This window comes from Enhydra lutris, unplaced genomic scaffold, assembly GCF_002288905.1.
Source record: "Enhydra lutris kenyoni isolate GAN:26980312 unplaced genomic scaffold, ASM228890v2 scaffoldscaffold94, whole genome shotgun sequence".
Classification (NCBI taxonomy): Eukaryota; Metazoa; Chordata; class Mammalia; order Carnivora; family Mustelidae; genus Enhydra; species Enhydra lutris.
The window spans coordinates 628,622-639,688 of NW_019154178.1; the positions used below are offsets into that span (position 1 = coordinate 628,622).

Below are 11,067 nucleotides of genomic sequence, written 5' to 3' on the forward strand. Positions count from 1 at the left end.
CTGGCGGCGGCGGCGGCCAGCCCCGCGCGGCCTGGAAGCCCCGGCGGCCCCGCGCGTCCGGCGGGGAGGGGTCGGCTCCGGGGGCGGGGCCCTCCCGGGCGGCGGCAGGTTCGCGGCGCCGCCCACCGCCCTCACCGGAGGCCCGCGGCTCGGGACCCGGCGATCCGCTCCGCCCCGCCCCCCCCCCCGCGTCGTGCGGACGGTCGTTTTACGACAGTGCGGGTCGCAGGCTTGCTTTCCGGCAGGCGGCCCGACGCTTCGCTGCGTTTCCGGCCGCGGAACGCAGGCTGCCGCCGGGTACGCATGGGCTTCGCAGGGGTCCGCAGGTTCGAGTCCCAAAACGGGGATGAGCCTCTTTGATCTCTTTCGGGGCTTTTTCGGCCTTTCTGGACCTCGGAGGTTAGAGTGGGTCGGGGTCGGACGAGGGTGGGGTCCTCTGAGGGGAGCGTGACCCCTGACGCCCGGTTCTTGGGAAAGCATCGTCTTCGTCACCCCTTCACCTGCTGCGGCCGGGACGGAAGTCAGCACCCTGAGCGCTCACCCGGCGGCAGTCACCTGGGCGGCCGCTGAGAGGAGGACTAACAGCAGTTTAAGGCTTTCTCCAGTCTGGGGTGATGCAGCAGGGGCCCCGGGGACGACGGTGGGGCTGGGGGGCGGGCCGGTGAGGGGAGAGGGCCGCCGGGCGCGCGGGGGACCGCGAGGTGAGGCCTGCCTGGGATGGCGGCGCGACCACAGCACAGACCCCACGGCCCGCCTCTCCCCCGCACCTCGGCTCTGCGCACCCCCGCCTGCCCTCGGCCCCTCCCGCCGAGAGCTCGCGGTGTGGTTTACGGTGGTGCTGAGGTCCTGGTGCTCAAATCTGCCTTCACCCCCAGCCACAGAGAGCCCTTTTTTGGAGGGATGACTCGAGATGAAGAAGAGGACGACGAGGACGAGGAGGAAGAAGCCCCGTGGGGCCGTGGGAGCTCCAGGTTTGAGGGCCCCCAGCCCCCCGAGGAGTTTGGCTTCGGCTTCAGCTTCAGCCCAGGAGGAGGGATGCGTTTCCATGATAACTTCGGCTTTGACGACCTAATTCGGGATTTCAATAACATCTTCAGCGAGATGGGGACCTGGACCTTGCCTTCCCGCCTTCCGGGTGTGTGCTGTCCCCGGACAACCTGTGGTTTCTCCTGGGTTGGTGGGTGAGATCAGGAGCCCGAGGAAAGGAGTCAGGGCGGGCAGCGTGAGAAGACTGGTGATACCAAGGTTGTAAAGAGCCCAGGTCCTCTCCAGCCCCAGCAGCCATCTGCCCTCTTTCTGCAGAACTTCCGGGTCCTGGTCCTGAGTCTGAGACACCCGGTGAGAGGCGACGGGAGGGGCAGACACTCCGGGACTCGATGCTTAAGTATCCAGACAGTCAGCAGCCCGGGACCTTCAGGGGGGTCTTGGAGAGTGACGCAAGAAGCGAATCCCCCAAACCAGCACAGGACTGGGGCTCCCAGAGACCTTTCGGTGTGGTGAGTGCTTCTGGGCCCAGAGTGAGGGCCTGTGGGGGACAGCTAATAGAGCACAGACTGGAGGCTTGTCGGAGTCTGACAGACTTGGGGTGGGGTCCTGGGCTCCCCGCTCAGTGTTCATGTCTGTTTTCTGTGTTAAGCTCCTTGTAGGATTTTGGTGGGAGTAGACACAGAGATGGGAGTTCTGCTTTCTCTTAAAAAAAAAAAAATCAGGGCACCTGGATGGTTCAGTCAGTTAAGGGTCTGGTTTTGGCTCAGGTCATGATCTCGGGGTGCTGGGATCGAGCCTCGTGGTGGGCTCTGTGCTCAACCGGGAGTCTGTTTTTCCTCCCTCTGCCCTTCTCCTTTCTCGTGCTCTCTTTTTCCTTTTCTATCTCCAAAAAAAAAAAAAAAAAAAGGTCTAAAAAAAAGAAGTGTCAGTTCAGGAGAGCCTTTTGGTAGAAGGATAGATAAAACAGATAAGGAGGAGAAAGGGGTGAGTAAGTAAAGCTACCCCGAGTGCGATTATCTCTCCCAGGGAAAGGTGGTTTTGGATCTTAGGGGTACTTTGTGTCCTGTGACCCCTCAAGTTTCAGAGTGAAAGGTATCATTTCACCTACTTTGCTTTTTTCTACAGTTCGATGATATGTGGCCTACGACCGCCCGTTCTAGAGCCAGAGAAGACAATGGTGAGTCTGGAGGCAGAGGCCGTTTAAAGTGCCCTCAGCTCTCCTCCCTGAAGTTTCTTGTCATACTTGGCCCCCTCTTTTCCTCGGACTCTTGATTTCGTGTTTCCTCTCTCTGCCCTTCTAGATCTTGATTCCCAAGTTTCCCAGGAGGGCCTCGGCCCAGTTCTCCAACCTCAGCCCAAATCCTATTTCAAGAGCGTCTCGGTGACCAAGATCACTAAGCCAGATGGGGTGAGTTGGAAGAGAGGGGTAGAAAGAACTGTGGCCAGAGGATGCCATGGAGAGAGCAATCTAGGTAAAGAAACCATGAACTCATCTTTATTGATGTTAGAGACACGGTTCGGGCTTCTCCTTATAGACAGTAGAGGAGCGCCGGACTGTGGTGGACAGTGAGGGCCGGACAGAGACCACGGTAACCCATCAGGAAGGAGATGGCCGTCCTAGAGATGGTAAGTAAAGTGTGTGAATCAAAGGGATCCATCTCTTACTTCTTTGAGAAGGGGGAACCCGTACTTTCCTAGCCTTTAATATTATTACTCTCCTTATCCTTTGCCCATTCTCTTTCATTTAGTGTGTCTCTGTGTATCACTTTCTTCCTTAGATCCAGAATCACCAAATCCTGCAGCCCTGGATGGTGCGTATTCCATCCTGGATTTATTTCTAGGACGCTGGTTCCGGTCCCGGTAGCCTTGTCAACCCTCAGAGGCCTTCAGATTCTTTCCACCCTTGGCGCACCATCAGTGGGCTTACCTTTCCCTCCTGCCGCCTCAGGGCCTTGGGTGTGAAGAACAGTGAATTGGGGGTATGCAGTATGTGACTCGCCCAAACTGACCAATAAAACCTTTATTTATGCTAATTCTTTGGTCTTAGTTTTGTCTAGGCTGTTCCACTTCCTAGTACCATCCAGGGCTTTCCAGATCATTTTGGCCCACAGTGTTCTTATTTCTTAATTTTTTGTTCCACTTCCAAAACCGATTTGATAAATAGGGTCAGGTACCAGTAGAAAATGATTATTCTTAGAAAGGGAGACAATTCCAGGAAAATTTCTACACAGGGACACATTGGGTTCTGAAAAGAGGGAGTGTGTATGGAAATGTAGGGACACTTGCTTCCCTAGCTCTGGGATCACTATGATCAGACAGTTCGTGAGAGAATTCAAGGAACTACATTGGCAAATTTTTTTTTTTTTAAATGTATGTTGGAGAAAATGTAACTAGCACAAAAGTTGCTAGATTTTCTTCTCATTAAGAAACCTTTTGGACACCTGGGTGTTAAACATCTGCCTTCAGCTTAGGTCATGATCCCAGGGTCCTAGGGTCCAGCCCCACATCCCACTCCCTGCTCAGCAGGGGCTGTGCCCCCCCCCCCCCCCCCCCCACGCTCACGTGCATATCCTCTCTCTCTCTCTCTCTCTCTCTCTCTCTCAAATAAATAAATCTAAAAAAAACAACAACAGGGCGCCTGGGTAGCTCAGTGGGTTAAGCTGCTGCCTTCAGCTCAGGTCATGATCTCAGGGTCCTGGGATCGAGTCCCACATTGGGCTCTCTGCTTGGCAGGGAACCTGCTTCCTCCTCTCTCTCTGCCTGCCTCTCTGCCTGCTTGTGATCTCTGTCTGTCAAATAAATAAATGAAATCTAAAAACAACAGAAACAACAACAACAAACTGTAGTCCTGTGACTGAGAGTGGCAGATCTTACACATTCATTTACCTGTTTTCTTGAAATGACTCAAATGAGGGATTTTTCTAAGGAAGCCAATCATAAGAACAAAGAGAAAAGGTACAGCAATAAAATTTTGTATTTTCATTTTCTTTATTATATCTTTTCATGAACAGAAGTTGATTTATTGTAGCTAAGTTTATATTCTCTATGGTTAGTGCTTTCTATATCTTTTAGGAATTTCCCCAACCCAAGGTGAAAAGAATGCTCTCCTTTATTTATTCTCTCTAAGGTTTTATTTGTTCTCCTTTTACATTTAGGTTTTTAAGTCCACCAGGATTTTCTCTTCTATTTGATATGAACCAGGGGATCAACTTCGTTTTTTTTCTATTTGGGAAAATGAACACGTGTGTATAAATATGTACAAACACTATGAATATATTTTATACACACACACATATATACAAATACACATGGATCCCTTTGCTGGGTCTTTCTGTCTTTTCTGTTAATCTATTTGTCTACCTCTGTACCTACTCACATTTTAAAATTGCGGGGCTGTATTTAGTAGAACATGTCCTCCCATTTTTCCCCAAGTTCTAGTATGTAAGAATGCAGCTGGGGTGCCTGGGTGGCTCAGTTGTTAAGTGTCTGCCTTCAGCTCAGGTCATGGTCTCAGGGTCCTGGGATCGAGTCCCGCATCGAGCGCCCTGCTGGGCAGGAAGCCTGCTTCTCCCTCTGCTGTGTTCCTTCTCTTGCTGTGTCTCTGTCAAAGAAATAAATAAAATCTTGGGGCGCCTGGGTGGCTCAGTGGGTTAGGCCTCTGCCTTCGGCTCAGGTCATGATCCCAGGGTTCTGGGATCGAGCCCCGCATCGGGCTCTCTGCTCAGTGGGGAGCCTGTTCCACTTCCTCTCTCTGCCTGCCTCTCTGCCTACCTGTGATCTCTGTCAAATAAATAAATAAAATCTTAAAAAAAAAAAAGAAATAAATAAAATCTTAAGTTAAAAAAATACAATTGATTTTTAAAACTTATTTATTTATTTGAGAGAGAGCACACATGTGAGCAGGGGAGGGGGCAGAGGGAGGGAGAGACTCTCAAGCGGACTGCCCACTGAGTGCGGAGCCTGCTGCAGGACTCGATCTCATGACGTTGAGATCATAACCTGAGCCAAAGCCAAGAATTGGATGCTCAACCAACTGAGTCACCCAGGCTCCCTTGTAATCGATTTTTCGAGTCCGCTTTTCAGCGCATCACCATAAACACATGGAGCTGGAGATTGCCAGACGTGTGGATAGCCCAGAGCCTGAAGGGTGGTGGACATGCAGAAGAGAAGCAACTTGGGAGCAACAGACCTGCAGAAAGATGAACAATTAGAAAGGGCACATTTAATGTCCTTAGAAATATGATATATTCAGAAAGCCAGAAGATATTCCTACAAAGGAGAAATAAGTAAGAATGAACTTCGAGGAGTTAAATGTGACGGCAAAAATGAAAAACTATCCAAAGATTTTGATGACAAAGTCGAAGTCTCTGGAAAGACCAAGTAACAGAGACAGAAAACAGGAAAAAAGGTACCCCGAAACTAACATACTTATCGATACTCCAACTTAAAAAAGAATTTTTTTAAAGAAAAAAGAATAAAAAAGGAAAACTGGAATTGTATAAACCATCAAGGAAATAAACCAAGAAAATATCCCAGAAGTGAGGAATATTTACTTCTAATCTGAAAGACCCACCACATGCTAAACAGCAAGGATCAAACAAACAAACAAAACCTCTACTTCAGAACACTAGAGAAAAAGGAAAATCCAGATGATTTGAGAGAGGGTTCAGAGGAATCTGGGAATTCCAGATTCTCATTTGCATCTACCCAGATGTCCCTATTTCAAGTGTCAGAGTCCTACCCTTTTTCTTTTAGGATCCTAACCTTGACGTAGGAAACCGACTGGGGCTGAGAATTCCACCTTCTCTAAAGCTCAGCTACTCCTCCCATTCACGCCGGAGCTGGTGCCCCACGCTGATGCCCACTGGACGCCAAGAGGCTAGGCTTTCCTCAAGTGCTGTAAGGGAGACCACGGGCTTTTGTAGTGTGCCGCGGCTTAGTGATCCATTCTGCGGAACCTAGGATCGCTTCCCTCAGCCTCTCCCGTGCTGGAGGTCCTACATAGGTGCCTGTCCTTCACCCAGTGACGGCTTCCAACGGACGACAGCTGGCGATTTTAACCATTGCATTGCTTCAAGCTACAGACTGTCCATCTTCTACCTGCTACCACGACAGGGTTCTCGTCAACCAGCCCGTAAGTGATCACCCAAATTCCACTCTAGAGTTCGTGGAACCACTGTGTTGGGTTCCCTGGGAAAAGACCAAGATGAGAAGAGACATGCGCAGTTTCCTGGGGGCGCTAATGGTCTCAGGGGCGCACATGTAAGAAGGTGAGGAGAGCAGGATTAGGCAAAAAGGGAGATGGACACAAGGAAGTTACAAGAGAAGCCGCAGCTGATCCTACGGGGACTTGGAAGCTGGAGCGGCCCTTGTGGTTGTTCTACTTCAAGGCAAAGAGGCCAGATCTTTGCATCCCTGCACCAACCAGTCATTGACACGGGCCGTGTAAGGGGGCATGTCCCCTTGGGTGAGGCTGTCCCGGCCGTGAGAGGTATTCCCGTGCGGGAAGGAGCTGTGTGCTCTCAGCATCTGAGAGTCCCAGCCTGGTGATGGGTGCATTGGCCCCAAAGGAGTGGGGGGGGGGGGGGGGGGGGGGGCCCCGGGGGCGGGGGGGGGGGGGCTCAGCGGGGCCGGAAGCGCTCTGTCCGCTCTGTCCGGAGCCGAGGCAGGGGACACAAAGCTCGAGCACTTTCTCACCGAGGGGAGACTCTGCATGAAAGGGCAAACGTGCAACGAGTTGGTTTTATTTTAAGTGTCCAAATGGGTGGTGTTGTACCCGAGTTTTCACGTCCAAGAGACCACCAAGGAGCCGACACCGATGCAATCACATAAGGGTTTATTTGAAAGCTTAAGCTTGGGCCCAAGTGTACCCGGCACAGCGGGGTAGGGACTTGGACCCCGAACCAGGTGACAGAGTTTTTAAAGGCAGAGTAGGGGTGGACTTGGGGGTGGGTGAGGACAAAGGCGATTATGGATGATGTAAGTCTCTAAGGAATTTTGGAAACGAGGTCTCCAGGACCTTGAGGGGCTACCTATTGTCACCAGTAATAAAAATCTTCTCGTGAGACCCTTTAGATGTATATCAGTGGGTCATATGCTTGAGAATGATTGTTGACACTATTTTGGAGGTTTAGAGATAAAGTTTCCTAAAGGAATTATTAAAGTAGACTTACAGGATCCTGGTTGGACCTGTTGGAGTAGGGGGCCAGTCAGGCTAGGATCGTCCTTAGCAAAACCTCAAGGTGAGGGCAGTTGAGTCCCCAGGGGAGAGCCACTCTGTCTGTTTCAAGGGCTTGTCAGTAGGTAAGGAGATTTAATGATTTTCTTCTGCCTCTGTTTCCCACATCAGGTGGGGGAGGTGTGTCACATTCCGCAGGAGAGAGGCATCGTGCAGCAGGAGATGGGGAGAAAGACTGAGCCCTTAGATGGCCATGTGGCCTTGGGGAGTCCCGAGGCTCTCGAGACCCTCACAAGCAGAGTGGGAACGGTAGTGCTGCCTCTCGAGGTGCTGGTGGCCAAGAGCACCGACGCGGGCCACTCCCTCCAACCCGGCAGCATAGGAAGAGGTTACTCCTGGAAGGAATGGGGGTGACAAAGGGGACAGAGCCTGGGCAAACTCCAGGCTCTGGTCATGCACGGGGCCTGCCCTTAGACCTTCTCCCATTATCTCTACCTCCCCAGCCTGTACACGTGTACAGGTACAGATATTGTACAGGTACAGATATTGCTGTGCTGGAGCTGAGCCAATCAGTTTTAAAGTCGTTTCCTTATCGATTCCCGGGTCAGTAGTTGTGTGCCGGTGCAGACAGACAGCGGCAGGCGGACACGGGCTGTCTTCACCATGGCCTACGGCTGGCCCCTGGCCCAAGTCAAAGGCCGGCTCCGGCTCCGCAGCCAGCTGGGCCGACAGTGCCTGGCGGAGTTTCTCGGCGTGTTCGTGCTCCTGGTGAGCTGGGACGGGGAGCGGGGGTGGGGGCGGGGGCAAAAGCTCTTCGCTCCTCCAGGGTCTCTGTTTCTTCTTGCAGGTGTCTCGCGTCTTCCAACCACCCGTCACTTCTCTCCCCGTCCGTGTCCCTGCCATTCCTGTCCTCCTCCCTAACTTATGCCTGGCCCTGTCCATCTCTCATTCTCCTTCCCTGTCTTCAGTCGTCCTCCTTGTCTCCCTTTTATCGCCCTCTGTCTGCTTCTCCCTCTCCCTAGCCCACGCGCTCAGCTCTCTCCGCTGGCGCCTTGCCTTCCCAGCCTCTGTCCCCGCTGCCGGTCCCCCTGTTCCGGCTCCTGTTCCTCATCCGCCCTCTCCCCACCAGCTCCTCACCCAGGGGTCTGTGGCGCAGGCCGTCACCAGCGGAGAAAGCAAAGGCAACTTCTTCACCATGTGTCTGGCCAGCTCCCTGGCCGTGACGGTGGCCACCTACGTGAGCGGTAACGTTTCAGGTGAGAAGGGCGGGGTCTGGTCATCAGAGACGTGGACCGTGCACGGGAGTGTGGGTCTGTGGTGATGCTGACAAGGCAGATCCTTTGGTGATTCATGGACATTGTCTCCTTGAGCTTGGCTAGTGCCCCGGACGGAGATAGGGCTTTGGCCTGGTCCAGCCCCTCCCCTTCGTGTGTGTCCGCCACTCACCTAGACAGAGATCTGTGGCGAGGCATCGGGGTGGGTGCCATCTTCTTGGGTCCCCCTCTTGAAGCCCCGGGGGTCATCTTTGCGCAGCACCTCACCTGCTCCTCCTCTGGACACGTGCTATGCCAGTGTGCCCGGCCGGAGCCTGGAACACGAACAGTGTTGTAGAGAGGGCAGGCAGACCCTGGGCTTTACTCTGTGACCCGGACAAGTTGCATGACCTCCCTGAGCCTCAGCTTCCCGACACAACGGGAACAGTAGCGTCTGCCTTCAGAGTTGCACGCAGCAGAGGTGCCGGCCGGTTCAGTCAGAAGAGGCCACTCTTGGTCTCAGGGCTGTGAGTTCGAGCCCCACACTGGGGGCAAAGATCAGTAAAATTAAATTAAAAAGCTGTGAGGAGCAGCAGCGTCACCTGGTGAGTGCCTGGTGGGACACTTCATGGATGTTGGTTTCCTTTTCTGGATCCTTGAAGGGGCCCACCTGAATCCGGCCTTCTCCCTGGTCATGTGCCTCCTGGGACGTCTGCCCTGGGCCAAACTGCCCATTTACGGCCTGGTGCAGCTTCTGTCGGCCTTCTGTGCCTCCGGAGCCACCTATGCCGTCTACTACGGTAAGGCTGTCGGGCACACTGGTGTGTAGCTGGGCGCGCCTGGCAATGGTTTTGCATGAACGAAGATGGGAATCTGCGGTGTCCCCGTCCCCTGCAGACGCCCTCCAGAATTATACAGGTGGGAACCTGACAGTGACTGGGCCCAGGGAGACAGCCTCCATCTTTGCCACCTACCCTGCCCCTTATCTGTCCCTGAACAATGGCTTCCTGGATCAGGTGAGTGTGAGGGAGAGACTGGGAGAGCCTGGCTCTTTGCCCTCGTCCCCTGAAACTCCCTGGGCTGAGGGGGTTGGGTTCCTCTCTGAGCCACCCCCACCCCAGTTACCCATGTTGGACAAAGTCAGATGACAAGGGTTGGTGGCCTAGGATCCTTGGGTGAGAAAGGGCAGAGGGATCGTCTGGCAGCTCATGGGGGCCCCTCTGCTTCTGTCACTTTTAAGGTTCTGGGCACAGGAATCCTTATTGTGGGGATCTTGGCCATCACGGACACACGGAACAAGGGAGTGCCTGCGGGTCTGGAGCCTGTGGCTGTGGGGCTGCTGATCCTAGCCATCGGGCTATCCCTGGGTGTCAACTGTGGGTTCCCACTCAACCCTGCCCGCGACCTGGGCCCACGGCTTTTCACCTATGTGGCTGGCTGGGGCCCTGAAGTCTTCAGGTGGGAGACTATGGCCCCCTCCCCTGAGGCAGTCCCTCCACTCTCCTCCCTCAGAGTCTGGGTCCCCAGCTCCCCCTTTGCGTAGTTCTCTCAGCCTCTTGGGACAGTGTCCCTCATCGACACCGTAGCTCTCCCTCTCTCTCTTACCCTTCTCCTCTCCCCCCACCCTTCCCCCCACAAACTGTAAGGATGTTGCTCTTGGGTGTGTCATTACCTCCTGGGCATTAGTGACCTCCTCGGCAACAGGGGTATATTCAGATAATCCCCTACGACAAGAGGCTGGACCAAGGCTCTCCTAGGGGCTCCCCTCCAAGCGCTGTGCTCGTTGCGGAGCCAAACTCCTCTGGCGTCCATCTCCCCAGGAACTGCTTTCAGGGCGCCTATGCGACGGCCGGTCCTCCGCGGGGAGGCGAGGGGAGTCAGCCCTGAGTCCCTCCTCCTGGCCCTCTGTTGTAGTGCCGGGAATGGCTGGTGGTGGGTGCCTGTGGTGGCCCCTCTGGTGGGGGCTACGCTTGGCACAGCCACGTACCAGCTGCTGGTGGCCCTCCACCACCCCGAGGAGTCAGAGCCAGCTCAGGATCTAGAGCTCGCGCGACGGAAAGCCTCAGGCTGGGAAACGTCTGCCCCAGCTCGGCGGCCGCAGCTGTGATTCCCACAGGACAGCCCTCACCGCCCTCGTGGACGCTGCGGAGGGCCAGAAGTCCGGCGTCGGGGACCGGACATTCTTCCTCTGACGAATGCGCCGGCTTCGCGGTCGGCTATCGAGGCACCCTTTCCTCTTAAGCCGGAGAGGATGCCTGCACCGGGCGATCCCGGGCCAGCCCCTCCGGGCCTCCCCCGCTCCTCCCCGCTCCCCGCGGCCTCTCCTCCCCTCCTCCGCTCCTCCCGCTGCTCCTGCTCCCCTGCTCCCCCAGCTGGTCTTTGGACCCCACCGCTGCTGCGGACGTAGCGCCTCAAAGCAGCCACCAGAGGGCGCGCCCCGGAGAGGCACGGGGGGCCGGGGGGCGGCCGCGGCGAGGGGCCCTTGCTGCTGAGCCCGGTCCCCCCGCAAGGCTCCCAGCCCCGGACCTCGGTGCGGCCGCCCTGCCCTCGCGGGGCGGCTCTCTGGATGGAGAGGGGGCGAGCCGGGACTGCCTGGCGGCCGGGAGCGCAAAGGGGGAAACTGAGGCACGGCCCAGCGCCCAGACGCTC

The 11,067-nt window shown here is 55.1% G+C and overlaps 2 protein-coding genes across 7 annotated transcripts; both read left to right on the top strand.

Moving 5' to 3' along the window:
• The first annotated feature begins 235 nt into the window (after nucleotides 1–235).
• On the top strand, nucleotides 236–3,020 carry LOC111138898 (HCLS1 associated protein X-1). Of its 6 annotated transcripts, none has more exons than XM_022490870.1 (7): nucleotides 236–326; nucleotides 876–1,135; nucleotides 1,303–1,496; nucleotides 2,113–2,164; nucleotides 2,289–2,395; nucleotides 2,523–2,613; nucleotides 2,766–3,020. In XM_022490870.1, exons 1-7 carry the CDS (start codon nucleotides 304–306, stop codon nucleotides 2,849–2,851), a joined length of 813 nt encoding a protein of 270 aa, XP_022346578.1. In that variant the 5' UTR covers nucleotides 236–303; the 3' UTR covers nucleotides 2,852–3,020. The 6 variants fall into 6 exon arrangements, with proteins under 6 accessions (XP_022346578.1, XP_022346577.1, XP_022346576.1 ...); XM_022490869.1 differs by having other exon boundaries at nucleotides 254–399; nucleotides 2,289–2,399; nucleotides 2,527–2,613; XM_022490868.1 differs by having other exon boundaries at nucleotides 255–399.
• Nucleotides 3,021–7,311: 4,291 nt separating this feature from the next.
• On the top strand, nucleotides 7,312–10,525 carry LOC111138811 (aquaporin 10). The gene is made up of 6 exons (XM_022490713.1): nucleotides 7,312–7,933; nucleotides 8,295–8,421; nucleotides 9,081–9,218; nucleotides 9,316–9,434; nucleotides 9,659–9,876; nucleotides 10,333–10,525. The coding sequence occupies exons 1-6, from the start codon at nucleotides 7,829–7,831 to the stop codon at nucleotides 10,523–10,525; spliced, it is 900 nt and encodes a 299-aa protein (XP_022346421.1). The 5' UTR covers nucleotides 7,312–7,828.
• The last annotated feature ends 542 nt before the right edge of the window (nucleotides 10,526–11,067 follow it).